At 36.3% G+C, this 27,638-nt stretch overlaps 1 protein-coding gene across 1 annotated transcript; it reads left to right on the forward strand.

The window, feature by feature from the left end:
- The first annotated feature begins 337 nt into the window (after positions 1–337).
- LOC110446424 (phosphatidylserine synthase 1-like) lies at positions 338–22,565 on the forward strand. The gene is made up of 12 exons (XM_021491577.1): positions 338–511; positions 5,857–5,993; positions 6,989–7,107; positions 7,850–8,008; positions 8,761–8,912; positions 10,352–10,411; positions 10,684–10,765; positions 11,420–11,532; positions 14,478–14,543; positions 15,376–15,475; positions 16,432–16,494; positions 17,186–22,565. The coding sequence occupies exons 1-12, from the start codon at positions 339–341 to the stop codon at positions 17,333–17,335; spliced, it is 1,374 nt and encodes a 457-aa protein (XP_021347252.1). The 5' UTR covers position 338; the 3' UTR covers positions 17,336–22,565.
- The last annotated feature ends 5,073 nt before the right edge of the window (positions 22,566–27,638 follow it).

Below are 27,638 nucleotides of genomic sequence, written 5' to 3' on the forward strand. Positions count from 1 at the left end.
AGTTTCCTCTGGCTCTAACATTAGACTTAGACATTTTGACATATATATGTCAAAATGTCTAAGTCTGTTGTTAGGTATACCCAGTAGACTAGATTCTACTTAGGTGAAATAATTTGAAAATATATGAAAAACCAAGCAGTTGTCAAAATTACTAACTGAACTTTCTATTTTTTCATAGATAAATAATATATGTCTCTATTAAAAACGATGGTTTATTATCTAATTTAAAGGAAGTCTGTGATGCTTTTAAGTTGTGTCTCCTAATATAATTACACTGCAACCGCATCTTGAGATCAGAGTAACGTCCCTTGTTGGAACTCTTAGATTATCTAATGGGCATGGCCACCATGTCGACCGATCATCGAGAACTTCACGCCGAAGAGGTGGAGCATTTTAGATTTATAAACGAAAAAGCTGTAGATGATATATCTTTGGGTGTGTTCTATAAACCCCACACCGTAACTCTACTGACTGTGTCTGTCCTCGGATTACTCTATGCTGCGTTCACACGGTAAGGTGTTTAAGGCGTTGTCGGCTGCTTGTAAAAAAGACGATGTTGTCTGTAACAAAAATAGGTCGTTTAAAACACGTGTAGATTACCGGTCTTAAGTGTATGTGTGTGTATGAAGGTTATTTGTGCAAAGTAAACAATTGTTTTAGTAGATTTGTTTGGCGTGAAACAACAGTGAGAAAATTACATTCACGACCTCATTCATAAATTGACATAATTAAGCCGGTGGGAAAATCATTTATGACACGCGTGACACTAAAAAAAACAAGCGTGATTTACGCAGACCTTTGAATAGTACAAGCCGTACTTATTAGTTGTAGTCATTGGTACATTGACTTGAGACATTTTAAACTTCTGGAATTATCTAAATCTGCAGGAGGGAATGTTTTAGACTTGTCAGCTGATCATCATGAGAAATGTCAATTAATTGCAGTAGAAAGAAAATAAAAAAAAATCTCATTAACATTTTAGCAGAAAGCGAGTAAAAGACGAGGGAAACATTTTTTGTTTGTAAAAGGACTCTCAGACATTAGTCATATATATGTAGACATATATTTCCACCCTATTTAAAAAAATAAATATGATATGTATCGGGCATGATGACATGTCATTATCATATTACGTCGTACATAAAGTATGCTATTTTTAGATTAAAGTGCCTTAATAATTCTTAAAGTTACAGTACAATAATACTTAAGAGTAGGAACACATGTATTGGGTCAGTCAGATTATATTTAGTATGTATTGCTTAAAGCTTGACCTCTTAAAGCTTCTGTTTGTAGATCTGTTTAATTTCAGCACACAAAGAAACTATTATCTGAGACTTATGTATTGCTGATCATGGCTATTTTGTCACTGGGTAAACCTACCCTGTAACCATGTAGCCACTTTTCTGTCATGATTTAGAAGCTTCTGCATGCTGGACATACAACTTAACTATACTTTTAAACTAGGAATTGTCTAATAAGTGTAAATTAAATTGCCTCCTTTGGCTACCTTTTTTCTGGAATATAATCCTTCTCCGCAATCTCTAAGACCATTAAGTGATATTAAGAACAACATCATACCATACAGCCAATAATTAAGTCTTTGGATGTTCTGGAAAGATTCCAAGTTCCCTCACTATCATCTTTCAGAAATTCAAAGGTCGGAGAAAGTGTGTGAATGCTGTATGGCATTCTACACATGTACAGCAGATGTTATATTATAACATGCACTGTATATGTTCCAGTTAGACTAAAACAACAGAAAATAGGGTATTCACTATTGCATGTTTTAGGCATATTATACAAGTTGATGTAATAATTTTCGACTAGTTTTCGGTTATAGATGCAGTTATGAAATGTTTCTTACAGAAATGATGTTAGATTGAATTCATTATATAATTTTATCCAAATTTCACTTTCTTGGTTTGGTGACATTTAAAAGAATCTGATTTTTTTTTCAATTCATCATTGAGGGTAAGGTTGCTAATTTTTTCGTATTTTCTATAGAAAATTGTTTAGAAATACACAAAATTTCTAGGATTATGATATATTGCGACTTATATACATTATGTATTGCAATATTTCACATATATTGCAATTTGAAAATTACTTCCAATATTATACAGTAGTATATCAATTACAACCAATGTAATGTACTGTACTTTGACACGGGATTGTTACATATGACACATTACACAATTGGAAAGTAAACCAAGTCAATTTTTACATGAAATATAATATAAAAGAAATATCAGCAACTTTTGCAAAAGCCGTATCATAAATCAAAGTAAAAATGTAAAGTGAAAGTAACTTATATATATATGGAGTCCCATGATTTTTGGGACTTGAGAGAGTCTTAATTAGTCATTGGTGTCATACTTTCCTGTGGACATGCCCACATTTTGAAAACGCACTATATATAATTCTTAATAATGGCACCCATCAACATTTTGAAATGAGGTTCTGGGCTTTCCTAAAAAAAAATGAACAAAAATTACTGCATTGACAACAGGTCTCAATGTAAATCTCTGATTACTAAGATAAGACCTGACCAAACCCTAGTTTAAAAAAAACCGAAATCAAACTTACAGTTGAAATTATGATAATTAATGCTACAGTTCTAATAGTTATTAAAACAAAGACAGTGTATATATATACAAATATATAATTACCAGTGGCTTTGAAAATTGGTCTCATGAACTGACTTATATATCTTTGAAATACATCATTATTATATATTACTTCAAATATAAAGAAAGTTGCTCATGATAAAATTATCCCAACAGGTAAAATACATAAATAACAGGCTTCTGCCAACCAAATTGCCACAAGCGTGTTATAATTATAAGCATAATTGTATTTTGTATGCAAATTTTGTTTTTTCTGACAAACAGTTCTGATTTTTTTTTATAATTATAAGCATAATTTTTTTTTCTTTTTCTGAAGAACTGTTCTGAAACTTTTTTGGCATATTTCTGGCAACTTTGTGGCAATTCAACCTTCCAACAACTTTGCTGCAAACCTCTGGCAGCTTTGCCACATCTGTGATACATCATGGCTATTTAAGGAAATATTAATCAGTCACAAAATTTAAGCTTCAACTGATTCCTCTTAATCAGATGTTATATTGCATAATTGCATATACAATGTAGCACTTGTACATATATATATAAAAGAAGAGTATGTGAGCATGTTGCAAAATCATGACACCACAAGGTATTGAAAAATCTTGAATTAGTCTTATTCAGACTTTCTCCTTTAATTTAGAACATCACACTATGTGTGTTTTTGTGTTTTATTTAATCTGTTTATCTTTAATTTAACTGAGAGTTTGATCGCTTGAATTATTCATTAAGTATAGATCCGCAATCTGCTGAACCATGGCCATGGGATGGGCTGCTAAGATATTTTCAAAGCGACATGTTATGCTGAGGAAATATTTGTCTTGTTAATCTCAATGTTAACATTTTACATGAAATTAAGCTGAAGTACAAACTATGCTACAATATGCCAACATTTGAACAAAGAGTTGTGTCTTCTGCAAGTATCGATATGCAATAGCTTAGGGGGAAAAAGGGTATGTTTCAGGTACCCTGACCGACCTTAGTCTTTACCTCTGACTCCAACAATTTTATCTCACTGAATCAAAAACCATCAAGTGTTGGGATAAATATAAGTTGTCCACCAGACAAATAGATGGATGACCAAATAATTAGGCAACTGTATATACATATGTATACCCTCTTTACTTCATAGGCATTAGGCAGGTATCAAAACCAAATCTAAATCCCATATTATTATTTGAAAGACCTAAAAATATGTTTGTTGATTTTTGTAATTAGGTCACCTGAGCTTTAGCTCAAGTGACCTATTGCTATCCGTTTTCGTCCGTCGTCGTCCGTCGTCCGTCGTCCGTCGTCCGTTAACATTTTACATTTCAAACTTAAAGTCAAGTTCTGCTGGGCCGATTGAACTGAAAGTTGGTAGGAATGATCGCCTCATGGTCCTGACAAAGTGTTGTTATTTTTCGGGTCGATCAGAAATCCAATATGGCCGCCACGGCCGCCATTTTGAAAACCTATTTCAAACTTAAAGTCAAGTTCTGCTGGACCGATTGAACTGAAAGTTGGTAGGAATGATCGCCTCATGGTCCTGACAAAGTGTTGTTATTTTTCGGGTCGATCAGAAATCCAATATGGCCGCCACGGCCGCCATTTTGAAAACCTATTTCAAACTTAAAGTCAAGTTCTGCTGGACCGATTGAACTTAAAGTTTGTAGGAATGATCGACTCATGGTCCTGACAAAGTGTTGTTATTTTTCAGGTCAATCATAAATCCAATATGGCCGCCACGGCCACCATTTTGAAAACATATTTCAAACTTAAAGTCAAGTTCTGCTAGGCCGATTGAACTGAAACTTTGTAGGAATGATTGACTCATGGTCCTGACAAAGTGTTGTTATTTTTCGGGTCGATCAGAAATCCAATATGGCCACCACGGCTGCCATTTTGGTAAACTATTTCAAACTTAAAGTAAAGATCTACTTGGCCGATTGAACTGAAACTTTGTAGGAATGATCGAATCATGGTCCTGACAAAGTGTTGTTATTTTTCGGGTCAATCAGAAATACAATTTGGCTGCCATGGCCGCTATTTTGCTACTAAGTTCTAATAGGCCGATCTCACTTAAAATTGGTCTAGGAATGATCAGCTCATGGTCCTGACAAAGTTAAGTTAACATTATACTATTTTTTACTCAAATTGGTACATATTTCAACAACAAAAATAAATACTGTAGACTCAGGTGACCGTTAAGGCCCATGGGCCTCTTGTTTCTTGAATTAGCCGAACCCCTCAAAAAGCAAAACGAAATGAAAATAAATAACACCGATTTCCCCTTTTTGTGTCGCCTGCAACACGAGGCGACAAATAGGTTTGTTTGCGTCGTCCGAAACGAGGTTTCCGTGCGATAACTTGAGTTCCCTTGGGTTGATTGTACTCAAACTTCATACAGTGCTGCCTTACTAAAAATGCATGCTTGGGATTGCTTTTCAGGTCTGAAGGTCAAGGTCACCGTTACTATAAATAGAAAATCTGTTTCTGTGCAATAACTTGAGTTTCTTTAGGTTGATTGAACTCAGACTTCATACAGTTCTTTCTTACCAATAGTGCTTGCCTTGCTTGCATTGGGATTGCTTTTCAGGTCCGAAGGTCAAAGGTCAAGGTCATCATTACTATAAATAAAAATTCTGTTTCCGTGCAATAACTTGAGTTTCTTTAGGTTGATTGAACTCAGACTTCATACAGTTCTTTCTTACCGATACTGCTTGTTCTGCATGGGATTGCTTTTTAGGTCCGAAGGTAAAAGGTCAATGTCGCCATTACTATAAATAGAAAACTATTTCCATGCGATAAGTCCAGTTTCCTTGGGTCGATCAACCTCAAAACTTCACACTGACTGAAGGTGACACATCCACTCCTCTGGAATTCTTGTGTTCAGTCATTTTACCTGAAACATAAAAAAAAATTGGCCTTTGAACTGTTTGACAGAAAGTTAGGTGCCACTATACTTTGAAAAACAGCTGTAACTGTCAGACAAACTAACTTCATTGTTGTCAATTTACCATCAAGCTTACTATGAGCCTGCTGCAAACATTTAATGGTATAGCCAAAAACAAATAAAATGAAATAAAGATGATGTTGAGCAAAATGACTACTATGGACTCAAATGATGCATTTGTTTCAAATTAATCCTAAGCTCATTCCTAAAATAGCAAAATAAAAATATAGTACTTCTTCAGAAGAGCTTGACAGATGTTAAACACGACAATGACAATGTTTCTCACTTGTTGTGTTGTAGAAATGATGATGTACAGGATGACAACATCTGGACAGGGTTTTGTGCTGTTGTGTTCTTTTTCCTGGTCATCAGTGTCCTCGCTTTTCCTAATGGCCCATTCACACGACCCCATCCTGCTATCTGGAGAATGGTGTTTGGTAAGTTTTTGTCTGCATTGGCTATTGGCCCATTTAAGTGACCCCCACCCTAACTGCTATATGGAGAATGGTGATTGGTAAGTCGTCACACGGCCCCACCATGCTGTCTGGAGGAGGATGTTTGGTACAAATGTACATGGACGTCTACATGTACTTTTTTCTTCGAATTCACATACATCAACTTCTACATATATATGTGTTTCAAGTATCATGTTCAGAAGGACTTGTTATAATTTAATTTTCTGGTTATGAATCCGTGACTCAAATGTCACTGTGTAGAAAAGGTACAGCAAAAGGTAGGAGAGAAAATCAGCAAAGCAATTACATTCAACTTTACCAGTAAAGAATATTGCATCAAAAAATGTTTTACTGCACAAATAAAGTCTTTGCTAGTTCTTCTAGTTCTTGTTTTTATTGTTGGTTGGTTTCTTGTCAACCGTTAATGATACCATCACTGTAGAACAGTTGTGGATCCAGAAGTTAATTTTGGGCTTCAAGATTCCTCCTTAACCTGAGAATTTTCTTTAAAAATCATGTACATTTCACCATTTTACTCAATTTTCCCCACATGGAAACCCCCCTGGAACTTTAGAAACCCACTCAGATAGATCTCTGGATCCGCCATTGTATGAAGATGCTACACTAAGGTCACAAATGATTTCTATAAATACTTCCACTTTCTCAGGAAAAATTACTGTATACCAGGAAATTTTAGTCCAGTTAAACCTTTTTCCTTCGCCTTCGCCCATGAAATCAAATTTTGCTGAGTGTTAGTTTGGCTTCCACATTGAATTACTACGTAAATTATGCTGTTTACTTATATTTGCTGTAAATTAATGATAAATTCTCCTTCATTACTGATGGTGATAATGGGGGAAATCAAACTGCAGTGAAAACTTACCGGTATACAGTAAGTGCACTGGCTAATTGGGTAAATAGAATGATCATCATTATCAGATTTTTGTATAAAAAACTCTTTTGTTTGTTATTGACAGGGATGAGTGTGTTTTACTTCATCTTCCTGGTGTTTGTGCTGTTTCAAACCCGAAAAGATTTCCGAAGAATACTGGAATGGTTGTATCCAGACCTTGAAGGTATCAAAGTGGAGGAAAAGGTACGGACACGATCAAGGTGTTTCTGCTGTCAATAGCGATATGTGACACAAAGTCAAGTTTTCCAACTATATTTTCTGAAAAGATGGTTCAGTAATATGAGTGTTGTGTATAAATTTTTCAAAGTCATTCAAAATCCAAAATATTTTGTTTTTAGTTTTAGCAATTATGAAAAAATCATTTATATTAATTACCTTTATAGAATGTATCATTAATCAATAAAATCCTGATAAAATGTCTTCTGTCCTACCCTATTGTCCTGTATAACTCTAATTATGGGTCCAAGGCTTCGAACAAAGATTTTAAGAAATTACTTTATTATTTTTTCAATGATTAAATAAATCAATAAATGAACTGAAAAAAACAAGTGGTGATATATGTATTAGGAATTTGTATGCATGATTAATGCTAATATCTTTTATATATCATATTTTTTTTGTCACAAAGTTTTCAAAAAACAAGTTAGGTAATCAAAAACATTGCCAGGTTATCAAATATATTTTGACTTAAACTTGCAGTATGGTAATTAAAACCATTATAACTTGCCACATAATTAAAACAAATGTGAAAAACAAAGATACAAACTATAGGGACATATATGTGTACACTTTGTACCAAATATATTCTAAACCATTTTGACTTACCAGATAATTAAAAGGAAATTATACTTTCAGGGTTACCGGGGTACTAGGTTTTAATCCAAAACCACTTGGTCTTAATCCTAATTTTATCATTTATTTTCAGGAATATGCAGCAAACTGCTCAGAGATAGACCTGCCACGAATAGTGTCACATCTCGACTGTTTTGCCACAGCCCATTTCCTGGGCTGGATAACCAAGGCTGTCCTCATCCGCCATTATGGCATTCTCTGGACCATTAGCATCATGTGGGAAATCACAGAGGTATAAACTGCATGTTAATCATATCTGAACCAGAGTTATACCCCTTGTTTGAACCAGTTTTATTCCCCTTGTTAGAATCAAGAAATATTTCTTTTTTGAACAAAAGTTATTCCCCCTGTTAGAATCAACAGTTATTCCTTGTTTGAACTAGAATTCTACCGATTTTCTTTGCCTCAGATATTCCCCGTCTAAGAATTACCACCCTGTTTGAACCAGATTTATTCCCCCTGTTTGAACCAGAGTTATTCCCCCTGTCTAAGGAGTGATGACCAGAGTTACCTCCCTGTTTGAACCAGAGGTGTTCCCCCTGTTTGAACCAGAGATATGCCTTGTTTGAGTTATTCCAGTGTTGATAACAGAGTTATTCCCCATCTGAAGAAAGTTATAACCAGAGTTATTCCCCCTGTTTGAACCAGAGATATGCCTTTTTTGAGTTATTGCCAGTGTTAATACCAGAGTTATTCCCCCTGTTTAATGTGTTATTTAATTTGAGTAAATCGCAATTTCAATTAGAGTTGCAATTAGTGAAAAATTACCTTTAATGTTTCTCTTTAAATTCTGTTAACAATTTATTAGGTTAATGGTTCACCTTTATGCTGGTGTATAAAATCAGTATTTTATTCAGTATTATAAAACATGGCTTTTCTAATTTTAGAGATCTGTTTTGAAAAACACCTTTTTTTATCAATCTGAACGTAGCTTTTAAGAATATATTTATATACATGAGGTAATAATAAAAATATTGTTTGTAGATGGCGTTTTGTCACCTGCTGCCAAACTTTGCCGAGTGTTGGTGGGATGCCTGGGTGCTAGATGTATTAGTGTGTAACGGTCTGGGTATCTGGTTTGGCATGTTCCTGTGTAAAAAACTGGAGATGAGAAACTACCACTGGGAAAGTATCAAGTAAGTAAATTTCGTGTAAGAAACTATAGAATGAAAAACTACCTCTTGGAAAGTATTAAGTGAGTTACTTTAGTTTTAGAAAATTCTACCACTGGGAAAGTATCAAGTATATGAAGTAGGTAAATTTATTGTTAAGAAATTATGGAAAGAAAAACTTTGACAGGGGAAGTACATTTTGTATTACCCTGGTAAGTGCAAAAATTAAAGTTTGAAAATTCCAATTTAGAAAAAATTTGGCATGAGGTTGGCTTGTTAATCAAATCATATTTTCATATAAATTTAAAGTTTTCAGTTGTACTTCCATTATAAAAGATTTTATACTCCTTGAAACATTTAACCCTTTCAACCCTATGTAACTCTAGTAGACTCTACCATGCATTGATCTGGATGAGTCCATTATGGTCTACAGTGGTAAAAGGGTTAATGGGAGTATTTAGTAGCCTCTTTATCTGCCTGTTCCCCTCATAACGTTGTCTGGAGAGTATGGCCATCAATACATTCATACCACTATACAAGAGCCTAGTCAAGACACCTCTTCCATTCTGCTTGCCGTATAAAATCAAATCGTTAATACATGTATGTGGAAAGAATTAAAGGAGTTAAAACAAAGGGCCATGAAGCAATTATCAGGTCCAAGCATCTCAGTTATCTGAAATGTCTAAAAAATTAAAACTGCCAACATGATCGTATCACCAACATAAATAGACATGATCAAGATATTTAGAATAAAGCAAGGGATCTAGGACATGGAGGCAAGCTGATTTGTTAAGCTGTGGGTAGATGAGACGGCACAATATAGTGGAAGAGGTGTCTCCAGGAAACTGTATCCAATCATGAGGAAAACTTCCATCACACTCAGAGTAGTGCATATTAGGAGCAATCATCCATAGTCTCTGGTGACTGATAAAACTATCAGCTCATTTGAAAACTGGCTAGACAGACAATGGGCAAATCAGCAGGTTATTTAAGAGGCTCCAATTGGAATCCGAACCAATGTAATATTTGAGTCGGATGAAGAGGACCTTTAGGTCCTTTTTTCAGAAAAAAAGCTATCTGTATTTCATGTGAGATCATCAGACTTTTTATACATTTGTGGTAGTACATCTTTTGATGTCAGGGTTTTGTATACTAGAATTAGGTCGCTGTGACATATGTTTAGACCTAGTAAGGACATCCCATATAAACATTGTTAGATTTTACGTTTTCACCCCCAAAAATTGAGATCATGGTGGTACACATACATTGACAGGCCGAGGAGTGTTGTATACCTAAGTAGGTTACTGTGACCATATAATGACCTATTAATGTAGGACAAACATATCGGGCAGCTGAGCTATAGTTAGTGCAGTGTAAATATTTCAGTCACCTTTTCTGGATATCAATACGTATTATATCTATGTATGTGATACATTTAATTCAATGTTTTTTTAATCTTACAGAGACATCCACACAACAACTGGAAAACTGAGAAGAATAGTGCTTCAGTTTACTCCTGTAAGGTAAGCTCGTGTTCATTATCTCTGGAGCAGGATGTAAACATTAATGTCAAGAAATTCCACTGTGCTGGTCATTTCAATTTTCCAATAAGAAAGAAAAAAAAACCTGGAATACATGTAGTAGAAAGATGGGGATATTTGAAATGGGTGTGGAGCTATTTTGAAAAAAAGGTGCATATTAAAGAGTGATCACATGCATCCTTAATTGCTCAAAATTTCGTTCACAGAAATGTTCAAAATGGTTTGGTTCAATGTGGCTCTATTTTTGTTTAAAGCTGGGCAGATGTGAAATGGCTGGACCCAATGTCATCATATCGACGTGTGGCAGAAGTGTGTCTCCTCATTATTGTCTGGCAAGTAAGTACCGACGTGTCAAATAGTTACGTTCTCATTATCATACAAATAAATACTGATGAGTGACGGGGGTGTGTCTCCTCAATGTTGTCCGAAAAGTAAGTACATGTATAAGTAATTAGGTGTACCGTCAGTTGGGCCATAGGAGGACAGCGAGGATTACACTTAGGACGTTTCGTGGACCACAGCCGTTGTGACAGCCTATCCTCATCTGAGGAGCTGTCCGACCTCAGAGCGTGACCTGGATGGGCAGGACATTTTGAATCTCTGAGGGCCTGGTAAGTGGCAACTTACCCCCTCATGTCGACCGAACACTGACTTTGTCAGTGAGTGTAGACGATAAACCCTTCAACCAACCAACCATAAGTTGGGCCCATCATTTCAAATATATACAATGTAGTAAAATTCAAGTTTAAAAAAATTGAAATGTTACAACTGTCGTGTTTTATGAAGTATGTGAATGAATTTTTAAAGTGTTAATATGGTTATGTAATACATTGTATGCTGTCAGTCCTACAGTTTCAGTAGAAAGGAAGCCATGTAAATGACATTCCACATGTTGTGTGCCTGGAAAGGTGTTATACTCCCAACAGCTGTTTATGATCATTTCAGGGTCATTTTACACATGACTACATGATGTTTCTGCTCTTTTCACAGTTGTCTGAGCTGAACACATTTTTCCTGAAGCACATAATGGAGGTTCCTCAGAACCACAACCTAAATGTTTGGAGACTGTTCCTTATTTGTCTGATATCTGCACCAACTATACGGTAGGTTCCGGGTTGTCTAATAACCAGACCCTACAGTTCATTTTATATCCTTATCTTTATAGGGACAGATTTCGTTTGGTGGAGTGGTTATTTCTAGTGCAAACATGGAAGTCTCAGAGATGTTTGTCTTCTGTCCACCATAGAGCACTTTCAGGCTCAGTTGTAGGTTGGCCCTTTGTGATAGTACTCAAAATTTGGGTGGTCGGGTGGTGCAGTGGATAGCACACTTGCCTTTCACGAAGGCGGCCAGGGTTTGATTCCCCGATCGGACGTGAAAAGGTATGCCCGACCACATGGGTTTCCTCTGGGTACTCCGGTTTCCTCCCACATTTAGACTAACATCCGGGCCAACAAGTTGAAATAACTTGTTTTATAATTGTTGTAAACTAAATAAAGTTTATGTTTTTTTTGTAAGTCCTGTGCATGTTTATATATGTCTTAAAACATTGAAGAGGCACTTAATGCTAACAACTTATTATAAAAACTTATGAAGTTTCATATTGCAGAGAGTAATGATATTTGGGATGTAGCTTCTTTGAGTGAAGGACTGTCAAGAAGTTAAAATAAATTACTTTGCCTTACTTACCTTGGAGATCACGAGGGTCATGTATGGTAAAAAAATCTTTAAATGAGTTCTTCTAAAGATTCATAGAGTATTCATTTTATGCCTTCAGCTTGCTTGTGTGAACGACTATCATATTTGACAGAATAATTAAACTTTAATCTCTTCAAACAGTTTTTAAAGATCCTTAAAGCCATGAATGATATTTGTTCTATAACTTGTGGAATGGAAGTTTGTCATAATAAATATCCTTCCCCCACTTTCTTGATCACAGGGGTCAAATGTGTGAAAACCTTTTCTCCTAAAGGTCCCACTGCACTATGTTTTTTCCTATATACAGTATACTCCCCTTAATTATCATCTTCGATATCCAGGGGGTTACGTTTACATTCACTTACGCTCTCTGCACCCCTGGAATATGTTGTAGCAAAACAGCTATCTTTGTGCCTTCAATTTTGCTATGACATATTCCAGGGGTGTAGAGAGCGATAGTGAGCGTAACCCCTGAATATCGAGGATGCTTTATTATAAGATATAAGTGTAGATAATTTTGGGCAGAACACCTCCAATGACCAGGTAATTACTTAATCAGTTAGAGAGATAGTATAAAAATCTGTGTTTGAAAAAAACACCCCATTAATAACTGGTGAGCAGCACATAATTATTAGCATTATAACATATGCACACACTATCCACACACTATCCACACACTATCCACACAATATGCACACACTATCCACACAATATGCACACACTATCAACATACTATCCACACAATATGCACACACTATCCACACACTATCCACACAATATCCACACAATATCCACACACTATCCACACAATATCCACACAATATCCACACAAATGATAATAATGTTTGATGTGTTACAGACCATACTACCTGTATGTAACAGACCGACAGTGTAAACTAACCAGTAAATATAATGTTTGATGTGTTACAGACAATACTACCTGTATGTAACAGACCGGCAGTGTAAACTAACCAGTAAATATAATGTTTGATGTGTTACAGACAATACTACCTGTATGTAACAGACCGGCAGTGTAAACTAACCAGTAAATATAATGTTTGATGTGTTACAGACAATACTACCTGTATGTAACAGACCGGCAGTGTAAACTAACCAGTAAATATAATGTTTGATGTGTTACAGACAATACTACCTGTATGTAACAGACCGGCAGTGTAAACTAACCAGTAAATATAATGTTTGATGTGTTACAGACAATACTACCTGTATGTAACAGACCGGCAGTGTAAACTAACCAGTAAATATAATGTTTGATGTGTTACAGACAATACTACCTGTATGTAACAGACCGACAGTGTAAACTAACCAGTAAATATAATGTTTGATGTGTTACAGACAATACTACCTGTATGTAACAGACCGGCAGTGTAAACTAACCAGTAAATATAATGTTTGATGTGTTACAGACAATACTACCTGTATGTAACAGACCGGCAGTGTAAACTAACCAGTAAATATAATGTTTGATGTGTTACAGACAATACTACCTGTATGTAACAGACCGGCAGTGTAAACTAACCAGTAAATATAATGTTTGATGTGTTACAGACAATACTACCTGTATGTAACAGACCGGCAGTGTAAACTAACCAGTAAATATAATGTTTGATGTGTTACAGACAATACTACCTGTATGTAACAGACCGGCAGTGTAAACTAACCAGTAAATATAATGTTTGATGTGTTACAGACAATACTACCTGTATGTAACAGACCGGCAGTGTAAACTAACCAGTAAATATAATGTTTGATGTGTTACAGACAATACTACCTGTATGTAACAGACCGGCAGTGTAAACTAACCAGTAAATATAATGTTTGATGTGTTACAGACAATACTACCTGTATGTAACAGACCGGCAGTGTAAACTAACCAGTAAATATAATGTTTGATGTGTTACAGACAATACTACCTGTATGTAACAGACCGGCAGTGTAAACTAACCAGTAAATATAATGTTTGATGTGTTACAGACAATACTACCTGTATGTAACAGACCGGCAGTGTAAACTAACCAGTAAATATAATGTTTGATGTGTTACAGACAATACTACCTGTATGTAACAGACCGACAGTGTAAACTAACCAGTAAATATAATGTTTGATGTGTTACAGACAATACTACCTGTATGTAACAGACCGACAGTGTAAACTAACCAGTAAATATAATGTTTGATGTGTTACAGACAATACTACCTGTATGTAACAGACCGCCAGTGTAAACTAACCAGTAAATATAATGTTTGATGTGTTACAGGCAATACTACCTGTATGTAACAGACTGACAGTGTAAACTAACCAGTAAATATAATGTTTGATGTGTTACAGACAGTACTACCTGTATGTAACAGACCGCCAGTGTAAACGTCTCGGGACACAATGCTGGATGTTCTGGTAAGTATATATATATCTAGCCAATACCCACTTGTTTCCTCAACCCCATTTTCTCATGCTCAGGCAATGTGGCAGGTTGGTAATGAATGTATACATGTAAACCACAGTTTGTATTGTGTAACACCTGTAAGCTTTGATTTCATAGGTTAAGATACTGATTAAAATGTCGCGGAACTACACAGCTACAGTAATAGTGTGACATGATGATTTTGCAGCAAATGTTCAATTTCAATTGGCAACTGAATTTACTTACAAAAATGTTGGGTTTGTGCTGATTGATATGTATCAACCTAATGGGAGTATAATAGAATCTCTCGTCCCCTTGGGAGTGAGATAGCTATAGGGGAATCTCAACCCGAGGTGGAAGATTCTTAAGTTGCCAAACAAGAGTCTTTGCCGATTGTTTGGCAACTTAAGAATCTTTCCCCGAGGAATCACATCTTTCTTACGTGTACGGTAAATATATCGTTAAAGGTTTTAATTTCACCACGTCGCCTTTTCGGCATTGGAGAGTTCCAAATTAGTGACATCACGTCATTGTTGAGCCATTGTGACGTCATTTCACCTGAAATGGGGTGTAAGATAGAAATTTCCTGCACTCCTTTCTTACCCTGGGCAGTTCTATCTTACACACAGGGAAATGAGAGAAAAGAATATCTTATATCGGTTAAAGTGCGGATACACCTGTCAAGGGTAATGATTGGTTCTGGTGTTGATTTAATTTTTGTAAGAGAAAAGTATTTATTTTTATAAAACAAGAGTTATACGAAGGTTTTGTTGGTGTTCTAGTAATCGCTAGTTATCTGTAAACAATGATTTTTGTTTATTACAGCGCCATCACACTGACGGAGGCAATAGTATGTCTGAAATTTGGAACTGATTTATTCAAGCAGACAGATATTTTATATGTGATGTATTGGTTTTTAGTACAGGTAAATATACATAAAAAAACTGTACCCTCCGAACTTCAGGGGTTACGCTCACTTTCGCTCTCTGCGCCCTGGCATAATATCTGTCATAAAATATGAAGGCTCAGGGTGCGTCACCTTGTGGACTAGTTTGATCCTTTGATGTAAATCAAAAGGATCTCTCAGTGGCGAAACGGTAAAATCGACTGGCTTTAAAGTCTGGTGTAACTCCTCAGTAATCTTCAAAGGAAAAGTATCAGCCTAGCAATTGGTCAGGATTTTTTTACCAGAGGTGTGCAGAGATCTAGAGCGTAACCTCCTGGAGTATCGAGGTAGGTATATGTGATAAACATGTATATGTGATACACTGCTTTATTAACAATAAATGATGCAATCTGTACTGTATGTATGTTACCCGTATTTACTTTATTGAGTACTGTGTATAATTATGTTATTTGTATACTTTGAATCTGTTACCTGTATTTACCTGTGTGTATGTTTCCTGTATACTATGTATCTGTTACCTCTATTTACCTGTGTGTATGCTACCTGTATACTTTGAATCTGTTTCCTGTATTTACCTGTGCGTATGTTACCTGTATTCTATGAATCTGTTACCTGTCTTTACCTGTGTGTATGTTACCTGTATACTATGAATCTATTACCTGTATTTACCTGTGTGTATGTTACCTGTATACTTTGAATCTGTTACCTGTATTTACCTGTGTGTATGTTACCTGTATACTATGTATCTGTTACCTGTATTAACCTGTGTGTATGTTACCTGTATACTATGAATCTGTTACCTGTATTTACCTGTGTGCTGTAAATATGTTACCTGTGTTTACCTGTGTACTATATATATATATGTTACCTGTAATAACCTGTACACTGTACCTGTATTTACCTGTATACTATATATATATATACCTGGTATGTTACCTGTATAATGTTTATACATATTTACCTGTATTTTTCAGCTGATAGGGAGTGTCATCTGTGTTTACCTGTGTGCTGTTTATGCCAAGAAATGGAGGTGGACGGTAAGTATGAGGGTTAAATCACTGTACAAATTTCAACACACTACATATATAGAAAACATGCAAATTACAAAACATGTCTTCTGCATAACTTTTATCTATCAAAATTTGTTAGTACAGTACGTATGTATATTAAAATGAATCAGAGTGCCTAGATCCCTCGAGTTGGAGCACATACAGGTATATTGTCAGTGTAACTAATACAATATTGTATAAAGACGTGTTATACTGCCATCAGATGCTCTGTAAAATATTGGCATTTTAAGAAGGTTTGACGCCATATAAAGGGAGATTTAAAAGAAATGTTTTTTTCACTTGTGTCCCAGTGACGTTTATGCAGTAAATAAACACAAGGTAACATGTACACTACGTTGTATGTTGATCTGAAGGTGTATATCAACTTCATCTGTTTCATTTTTCTGTGTCTAACAAATATCTTTACTGTGTACAAAGAAATTTCCGCCCAGTTAAATTTCCGCCCTTCATCCATGAAATCAATTTTGCCCAGTGTTAATTTCGTCTCTCACATTTAATTGATATCTTTATTGTGCTGTTAACCTATATTTGCTGTCATGCTGAATTCGCCCTCATTAGGAAGGGCAAAAACGGCAAAAATTAAACTGTAGCGACAATTTCTGGTATACAGTAAATATAAAAACACCAGTGTCAACTAAAACGATTGACTTACTTACAGTCTCTGGAAGACGGATTCTTTGTCACAGATTCTGAGGCCTCCCCAGACTCCTCCACACCAAAGAAAATACAAAGAACCGGCAACGGCACTGCTGCTAATGCCTATAACCTGAGGAAGAGACAGCAGCAGACCAATGGCGGTGTTGATTAAAAACTGTACAACATTACCATCCTGTGTCAGTGGCATAGTATATCTTAGCCAATGGCTGGGCCATATTGTGATCAAGTGATATGAGTACATGGCAAATTCCAGCCAACGGTCAATGGAGATAGTGATCATATGTTACAGTTCCGCATGTACAGCTATTGCAGGATAAAATTAACTCATTCACCCCTGAAATTTCATAATGAACTATTCTGTATTCTAACCTTTCCATTGGAAGAGTTCAAATGTGCCTTCATGGGTGAGTGAGGTAATACGAAAAATTTGCTCGAAAACCACCAAACGTGATTCTACACTCAAATATGATAGAGTTCTAGATTTTTTGGGGCTAAAAAGAAAATGTCGGTCAAAGAAAGATTTGAAAGGCGAATTGTTTTAAGATGGCTAGTCATTGTGTTAATATGTGTGGGATCCTCCAGCTGGATGCCAATGGTAAGGGGTAAATTCTCAGGTGAGTTTTAAGGAGCATTATTAATACAGGCCAAAAGTATTTTTGAGATCATGTCTGTTAATCTCGAATTTAACAAATTTCAGAAATAATGATCAGTTGTCTTATAAAATCAGCTCCTGGCGGTAGCCTTATGAAACCAGCTGTGGATGCTTGGATGATATTATATTGGGGTGACCAAGCCTTCTTGTCAAGCACAGCCTATATCAAAAAGGGGTTCCATGTGTAAAGCTTGGGGTTTGTACATGGAATTTTATCATTATCTAATCCTCTGGTTAGTGCACTTTGTCTAACTTGTTCACCTTTTACAGAAAACTCTGTGTGTATTGACTTCCTATTAAACGCTACAGTTTTTAATTTGTCGCCAGCAGGTATGTCATTTTACTAATCAATACACATAATGGGTTTGTACAAACTAATGAAATGCAAAATAAATTGCTTAATGTATATGCATATGAACCAGTGGGTATGAGTTTGTAAGGTGCGATAACTGCGGGGACAGATGGGAAGTCAAATACAGTGTTGTACAGTGCTTCTTATTGTAAAATTTCAATTTATAAATACAAATTATTTATTTTACAACAATTATGAAACAAGTTCTATAAAATTATATTAATGACTCTTGTTGGCCAGAATGTTAGCGAGCAAGGGGGGGGGGGCTGGCCATACCTTTTCACTGCCGATCAGGGTGTCGAACCCTTGCCGCCTTGGTGAAAGGCAAGTGTGCTTTCCACTGTGCCACCCTACCTGATCAATTTTAAAACAGCATCCTGAAAAAAGTATGAAATTAACACAACAAATGGCATGAGATATTTTAAGGTCATTTATCAGAGAAGTCTAGCTTGATAGTTTTGAAAAATTAATAAACTGCTTTCATAGCCAAAAGTTATCTCTGCAATAATTTATTGTCTGGTGAAAACATCTTTTGTCAGTCCATTGATGATCTATTTATGGCATCTATATTCAGAATGCCTCAATCATGAGATTGAATTTGTACCATTGACTTTGTACATATCATCATACCAAGTCGGGGAAAGGATTGAGTCGATCCATTGAAGGTTGTGAAGTCATCATGTGGACTGAACATGTTGCAGTTCATAGATGTATGTATCATGATATTCCATTACTTCAAAATTCATTTATAGTAAATACTGTCTAACGGGAATTTTTGCCCATTCACCCTTTGCCAATGAAATCAGTTTTTGCCCAGTCTTAATTTCGCCCTTCACAGTTAATTATTATGTATACTATGCTTTTCACTTATATTTGTTGTCATGAAAAATTCAGTCTGATTATGAAGGGCGAAAATTAAACTGAAGCGAAAATTTCTAGGTATGCAGTATGTTCATTTTACATAATGAAACCAGATGTAAATACTTCACTTTTATTTTAATACTGTGTTCAACAATTTTATTCATGTTTGTAATGTAACATTTTAAATTATGCTCTTCGTTAAAAGACAAATATATATAAAGTGATGCAATGATATATCGTCCATGTTACGTCATTTTCTCATTTGATTCTATGTAAATTCACTTCTCGAAAATTAATTTTCCTGAGTTTGATTTTAATAAAAAAAAATGATGATATTTGGCACACTGCTAGAGAATTATCTAGCACTTCTATTGGTACTGTTAGTAGATAGAGTTATCATCTATGAATCCATCATCTATATACATACTACATTATACCACCGACCAACATCACAATTCATTATCAACGGTTGACAGTATGTGCATGAATACTCTTAAGAAGTTGACTTAAGAATGGATTTTCCCATTTGGTTAGGGATTTTTTTTTCAAAATAGAATAATTATCATTGTGCAAGATGACATCATGAATCAGAAATAGCATCCACACAATAGTGTTCAACTTAAGAAAATATAAAATTATGAAAACAATATTGTGAGGATAACAACACCATGCTATGCTTAAATGGCCATATGGAGAAGCCAATGGCAAGACTATTGTTTCGACTAGTTTTGAGGTCATGCTGGTATTCCTCCGTGCAGATCTTGTATTTGCTTACTGTGTCACTGACCAAGGATCTCGGTGATCGAAGACATTCATAGAGGTTGTATAGATGATAAACAATTGATCACATTTTTTTTCATCGTTTGAACAATTTTCTCATCTGCGTGTTGGACTTGAGATTTTATCCACTTGTGAGGTCAAGAAAAATTGAACGGCAAACCCTGAAAACACTGTGTGATTATCTGTAATTTTCCATTTCATAGAATTCTAACCATGAGGAGGTCATTGCCAGAAACAGTTTTGCTGACAAAATTTAATATAGTGTTTTGGTAATGATGTCAAAATATAATTGTTCTGCTGGGATGAAAAGTTATATCTGAGTAACGGAGCCACAGAAAATAACATAAATATTACCAAAAGAAATACTGGATTACTCTCTAACAGGATGTCAAGTTTATCAAGATGACAAACAAAATTACATTATTTTTTGTCTGAAAATGTAAACTAACATGGAATATAATGGGAACATGACGTAACATGAATGACTAGGCAGTATATATATATATATGTATGTATGACTACTTTTGGACTGACGTTGGCTCTAATTCTTTTTTTATATATATATATGAATTATGTTTATATATAAGCAGTTTTATACACAATGTCACTTTATTCAGGTCTATTTGTCCTCTGGGTCAATGTTGTCGGATCCATACAACCTCTAGGTCAGTGTTGTTAGATCTATTTGACCCCTGGGTCAATGTTGTCAGATCCATACGACCTCTAGGTCAGTGTTATATCTATTTGACCCCTGGGTCAGTGTTGTTAGCTATATTTGACCCCTGGGTCAATTATGTGTGTGTATATACATATAGCAGCTTGTTTGTACCCAATGTCATGTAAGAATACTCAGATATTTTGTTGATATAGAAAAGACAATTCTTTCATGGTTTCATTTTCTGACATGAATATCATTTCCACTAAATACTGTGAAATACCATTAAGTCAATATGCATGTAGATACTGGATCAAACAGGAAGATTTCATTTTTAGTTTATTTAATAATCTGTTTTTGCCAATTTAGTTTTGTATGAATACCATGTGTACTGATTACACATTATATGGACCAATTACACTTAGAGCGCAACTGGACGGGGTCCATCACGGCGACCAGGTAATTCAGTTTGTCAGAGCATTCATTGGAGTTCAGAGGTCTCATTTTTGATTTCCGGTCTGGCCACATATTTTTCATCTCCTGTTACTGTGGTGCCATGAACACCCTTGTTTCAAGTACTGTGTGTATGCTTGGCGAGGCGAAACCCGAACCTGCCTGTCAATAGTGAGGGGAGGAGTGGAGCAGAACTGGACTGGGTCGATTGTCAATAGTGGAGGGAGGAGTGGAGCAGAACTGGACTGGGTCGATTGTCAATAGTGGGGGGAGGAGTGGAGCAGAACTGGACTGGGTCGATTGTCAATAGTGGGGGGAGGAGTGGAGCAGAACTGGACTGGGTCGATTGTCAATAGTGGGGGGAGGAGTGGAGCAGAACTGGACTGGGTCGATTGTCAATAGTGGGGGGAGGAGTGGAGCAGAACTGGACTGGGTCGATTGTCAATAGTGGGGGGAGGAGTGGAGCAGAACTGGACTGGGTCGATTGTCAATAGTGGGGGGAGGAGTGGAGCAGAACTGGACTGGGTCGATTGTCAATAGTGGAGGGAGGAGTGGAGCAGAACTGGACTGGGTCGATTGTCAATAGTGGAGGGAGGAGTGGAGCAGAACTGGACTGGGTCGATTGTCAATAGTGGAGGGAGGAGTGGAGCAGAACTGGACTGGGTCGATTGTCAATAGTGGAGGGAGGAGTGGAGCAGAACTGGACTGGGTCGATTGTCAATAGTGGAGGGAGGAGTGGAGCAGAACTGGACTGGGTCGATTGTCAATAGTGGAGGGAGGAGTGGAGCAGAACTGGACTGGGTCGATTGTCAATAGTGGAGGGAGGAGTGGAGCAGAACTGGACTGGGTCGATTGTCAATAGTGGAGGGAGGAGTGGAGCAGAACTGGACTGGGTCGATTGTCAATAGTGGAGGGAGGAGTGGAGCAGAACTGGACTGGGTCGATTGTCAATAGTGGAGGGAGGAGTGGAGCAGAACTGGACTGGGTCGATTGTCAATAGTGGAGGGAGGAGTGGAGCAGAACTGGACTGGGTCGATTGTCAATAGTGGGGGGAGGAGTGGAGCAGAACTGGACTGGGTCGATTGTCAATAGTGGGGGGAGGAGTGGAGCAGAACTGGACTGGGTCGATTGTCAATAGTGGAGGGAGGAGTGGAGCAGAACTGGACTGGGTCGATTGTCAATAGTGGAGGGAGGAGTGGAGCAGAACTGGACTGGGTCGATTGTCAATAGTGGAGGGAGGAGTGGAGCAGAACTGGACTGGGTCGATTGTCAATAGTGGAGGGAGGAGTGGAGCAGAACTGGACTGGGTCGATTGTCAATAGTGGAGGGAGGAGTGGAGCAGAACTGGACTGGGTCGATTGTCAATAGTGGAGGGAGGAGTGGAGCAGAACTGGACTGGGTCGATTGTCAATAGTGGAGGGAGGAGTGGAGCAGAACTGGACTGGGTCGATTGTCAATAGTGGAGGGAGGAGTGGAGCAGAACTGGACTGGGTCGATTGTCAATAGTGGAGGGAGGAGTGGAGCAGAACTGGACTGGGTCGATTGTCAATAGTGGAGGGAGGAGTGGAGCAGAACTGGACTGGGTCGATTGTCAATAGTGGAGGGAGGAGTGGAGCAGAACTGGACTGGGTCGANACAGTGTTTTGTTTTATCTATTTGACCTCTAAACCAGTGGGTTTTTTTTATTATCTATTTGACCTCAGTGTTGTTAGATCTATTTGACCTCTTAGTCAGTGTTGTTAGATCTATTTGACCCCTGATTCAGTGTTGTTAGATCTATTTGACCCCTGAGTCAGTGTTGTTAGATCTATTTGACCTCTGAGTCAGTGTTGTTAGGTCTATTTGACCTCTGGGTCAGTGTTGTTTGATCTTTTTGACCTCTGAGTCAATGGTAATCAACTCCAAATTATGTTGTACTGATGTTTTGCTTGACTTTGGTTCAGAGTAGTCTCATATATACTTGTCAACATCTGGACCCTCCTTAGAGGGATTTGTCTGTCGAAGCAAACTCCCAGATTATGTAGTATTATTTGAATAGTAGGCATTGTCTTCTAAGAGAGACTACTGCCTCCTAAGAGAGACACAATCTGGTTAGAATTATAAGATTTGGGACCAAACTGGGCCCTATGCTTTCAGAGGGAACAAAAAGTAAATATTGGGGTTCGGAGGGACTCTTCCTCTCTAAGAAGGTTATAGTTGACATGTATGTTGATGATCATTGTTGTGTCAAGTCTTCATCTTGTAGAAAATATAGTAATATAAGTAATATAACAATCATGCTATAAGTAATAATTGTCTGGACACCTGTTTTAAAGCACAACATGCATTCACTGAAGTTAGTTTAACCAAATGTTATAGCTTTGTTGTAGATGTGCGACTAATCCGCTGTGTTTTCTACATAACTACTCGACTGGTGTGTATGGTGATGGTTAGGGCTGTTCCAGAATTAACCATGGGGATGGGCTGGGAGGTACTTTATCGGAGACCCCACCACCTCTAATACATTAATACAGGTGCCTCCGCCCTCCCCTATGGTTCATTATGGAATAGCCCTAATTATTTTTGGGTAAATTATTTCTAGTCAGCCAGTGTGTTTGAGATGTTCATATTTTATTGGCAGTTCAGTTGTGGACTGTATCTCACGGATTTTGTTTTAATTTTTTACTTTTAATCACCTAACATTGACTGTTATAATGGTTCTTTGCTGTAATCTAAGTTCCCCTTTATGTGTAGATAATCAGGAGCTACTGTATACCTGGACGTTTTCGTCCAATCAATCTTTCACCCTTCACACTTTAAAATGACTATGTCTAAGATGTTGTTAACTAAGGTGCGCTCTCTCATTAGGGAGAGGTGAAAAAGGTGAAAGTTAAACAGCAGTGAACATTCCCCGGTATACAGTAGAGTTTAACTCTTGATCACAACATGAAGACTCGTGTTTTAAATATTTCAACCTGTCCTGTGGTTTTCCAAAGCAGGACAGTCTGGCCAGGTGTAAACTAATCATGACCTATGATGTCAGTAGCATTTTATCAGAGTCTTGGAAGTCTTCTTCAACCTTTGTAACCCTGGCATGCAAAGCCCTTCACCTGGAACAGGTGGGGGGACTAGCTACTGAGGTCACATGTCTAATAAGTCAAGTGTCCCTGGGTAATTCTCAGTTTTACAGAAATCCATGGCAATTTCCTCACCACCATTACATTCTTAGCTCAGATGCTCAATTGAGATACATGTAATGATATTGATAAATTGATATTGATACTGATTGTGGATAACGTGATACATTACGAGTAGTTTATTGCGGCTTTACATTTGTAAACTTTTTTTGATTGATGCTTAAAAAACATATCATGATCATCCTAATCATTGCTAGTCATGGCTCATTAAAAAATTACATAGAGATGACTTAGATATTTCCATTATTTTGTTGTAGAAGTTAACTTCAAGATATATGTTACCTCACTAAATTCTATCTTCTTTGAAAAAGAGTTTCAGGCTGAGAAGATCACGAAATATCTTGTATAATGAGTGGAAATTTGGATGTTGTGAATTAAGATGTTTGAAATGTAGACAGTATTTAACTCATGCATTGATAACCTTTGGGTAATTCTGAATGGGAATTCTAGTAAATAAAAAATAAAAGGGAGATAACTCTAACACGAAATCTGTGAAATAAGGGAGATAACTCTAACACAAATCTCTGATATAATGGAGGTAACTCTAACACAAAATCTCTGACATAAGGTAACATGCATCCACATGGCAGTCATGAGATACTGTTTGTTTGTGGTTTGAAATTGTAACAACAACAACAACAACAACAGACTATGGTTGTTGTAGTCACACTTTGTTTTCAATGGTTGTTGTCCTCTATTAATCTGTTTTAAATGCACATGTGATATATTCTACTGAGACTGTTGGATTGGTCTGTTGCAAAGCAATTTGTTCTTGTCAGCAACTTTCAAACACAGTGCTTCCCTGTTACAAGAGGTGCTCTCCTTGGTGTAAGGATTTTTTGCAATAACTTAACACTGTGCTCCTGTTTTAAATAATATTATCTTGTAAAAATGGGGAAAAAGTTGTCACTTCATCAGTGGCATAATGTATAGGGAATGGTTATCTTAGTGATATTTTACTTCAAGTTGGTGAATTTCTTTCTTTAATTTCATGTTTGAGTAAAATATCATATTTTGTGTCTCGTTTTGTGGGTGTGCTTCCAGTATTTACCTAAGTATTAGCCAGTAAAGGGGCATACACATGTTATATATTGCAGAGTTACTAATAGTTCACAACATAGACCTAAATTACTTTAGGTCTCTGTTCACAAGTAATAGCCTCGTATAGGAGGCCAGGTAAAATCTTTGACAGATAAAAGGAGAGACCTTAAGTTGTTAAATCTGGTTTGATGTAACAGATTTGAGATAAGGGGAAATAACCAATAATCAGGGGAGGTAATCAAGGTTTTCGAGGCGTTTATCATTGATTTGGTTGTCAGTAACCATTGTCTACAGTGCTGGGTATGGTAAATTACATCAATGTTGTATTTATATTTTATGAGTTTGTTATACATTGTGAAGTCATTGTTTTTTATATGTGGTCAGTATTACTTTTACTTAGTAGAAAATAGTGGTGATTGGGGTACGATGATGTTCAATAACAATATGTATGGAAATGTTCAATATGAGTCATCGGTTTAGAAATACACAACCAATGTAGCCTGACAAAGGGACCAGGTGGTCTTGAAACCTTGCGACCCGTTTAATAAGTACATTGTTTGTGTATAAATTAAAACTTTGATAATAGTGTATGGAAATTATCCTGGTTATTCATTACATTGTCATAAGAATTAGTTGTTTGTAGTAAATTGGTACTACAAGGTATGTGTATTCAATCTCACTTCTGACTTACTGTCCATACATTTATTTAATAATAGTGTATGGAAATCATTCAATGTCACAGAAACAGTGGAAATTACATTGTCATAAGAATTAGTTGTTTGTAGTAAATTGGTACTACCAGGTACAAATGTATGTGTATTCAATCTCACTTCTGACTTACTGTTCATACATATATTTTCGGGGTTTTTTCCAATATGATTTACAGAGATATTAATATTTTTTGTCAGTGTTGTGATGACGATGCTTTTGAATCCTAACAAGCGAATGTTTTTGTTTCAGTGTCTATATTTACGGAGAATTAGAGATACAAAATTTGAATACATGAGACTTTATAAAGCCTCGGATAACATGTATTTAACATCTAGCTGGGTCTCGGTGAATGAACATTCCACAACTATATGCTAGATCTGATTCAGTTTTCATTCCATACACAGGACCACAAGTTACAACCTAATGACCAATTATACAGTAATTCATACAGTTTTAACAGGATTTCCATGGATAAAATGTAGCTGTAGAAAATTTGAATTTCTTATATTGTTTGAAATACTAACATGTTTGGAAAAATGAAACTTGAAATATCAAAATTGTAATATTTTAAGAGAAAATTGATGACCTTCTAATTTTAGTAGATCGGATTGGTCTGGATTTACCGTGTTCTGTATTTCATTAGAAGTAAATTTAGACATACTTCAGAAAATACAATCTTTTAAAAAATTTGAAGTCCAAAGTACTTCCCTGTTTTTTGAGATATTATGACTGCTGTTAATGTTTACAGATATGGTACAGTATATTAACATATTGAAATTTCATCTCAACTTATAATTGTGGTCCACTGAAACTTTCCCTCAAAGCTCTCAACTGGTCTTGTAGATCTAATTCAGTCCGATGTTTTGAGATATGTTTGGTATACACAAGTTCAAAAGCTGAAACCATCATACAGTTGAACCTTTGTATTTTCTATAGTAAATAGTGTAATGTCATTACATCTTTTCATTAGAGTTGTCTTCCTGTAACCTACATATGTGAACTTTGACACTGCGAGCAATGTGAACTTTGACACTGTGAACTAGGTGAACTTTGACACTGTGAACTAGGTGAACTTTGACACTGAAATGGCACTTCTAATTGTGACATCTCTATCATACCATTTTCACAACCCTGACCAGCTAAACTTGTCACCTCTGTTAGTGTCATTATTGTATTTTCAGATCAAGAAAAACTTTACAATACAGATTGTTTCTTAATGTTTTTGAAGTTAATCGTGTAAGGGATTGTACATGTATGTGAGATGTTGGTAAATCTGTAAATTTACTTTTTGTATTCTAGCTTGTATCAAACAGATTAACAGAATAGATTGTTTTTGAATGTCAATATTTCTGTTGAACACGTCGTAAAACCATTGAACATGTAAGAGAATGTGTGCAAGGTTTTGGTTAATTGTCATTTTACATCATGTATTGTAGCTTGGAGTGCATTTCATTGTTTCAGAAACTCACAGCACATATTACATTAAATAACATGTGCCACATTCTTGGCCAAAACAACTCTGTATTCATAGCTTTAGTAGAATGCTTCAAAGCAGTGTCAATCAACTTTAGTCATTGCATGGAGTGCATTTATTGTATACTGTATGTTACATGTTAAATTGTATGAAAATAAAACGTATTTGACAAATCATGTTCGTCTTGGTTTTTGTTTCTAACATTGTAATGTCCGTCATCAGCTGGTACAGTTGACTCTGGGTAAACCAGACTGTCTAATACGGATATCTGTCTAAACTGATCAAATTGTTTGGTCCCA

The sequence above is a fragment of the Mizuhopecten yessoensis genome, unplaced genomic scaffold (assembly GCF_002113885.1).
Source record: "Mizuhopecten yessoensis strain PY_sf001 unplaced genomic scaffold, ASM211388v2 scaffold2691, whole genome shotgun sequence".
NCBI classification, from domain to species: Eukaryota; Metazoa; Mollusca; class Bivalvia; order Pectinida; family Pectinidae; genus Mizuhopecten; species Mizuhopecten yessoensis.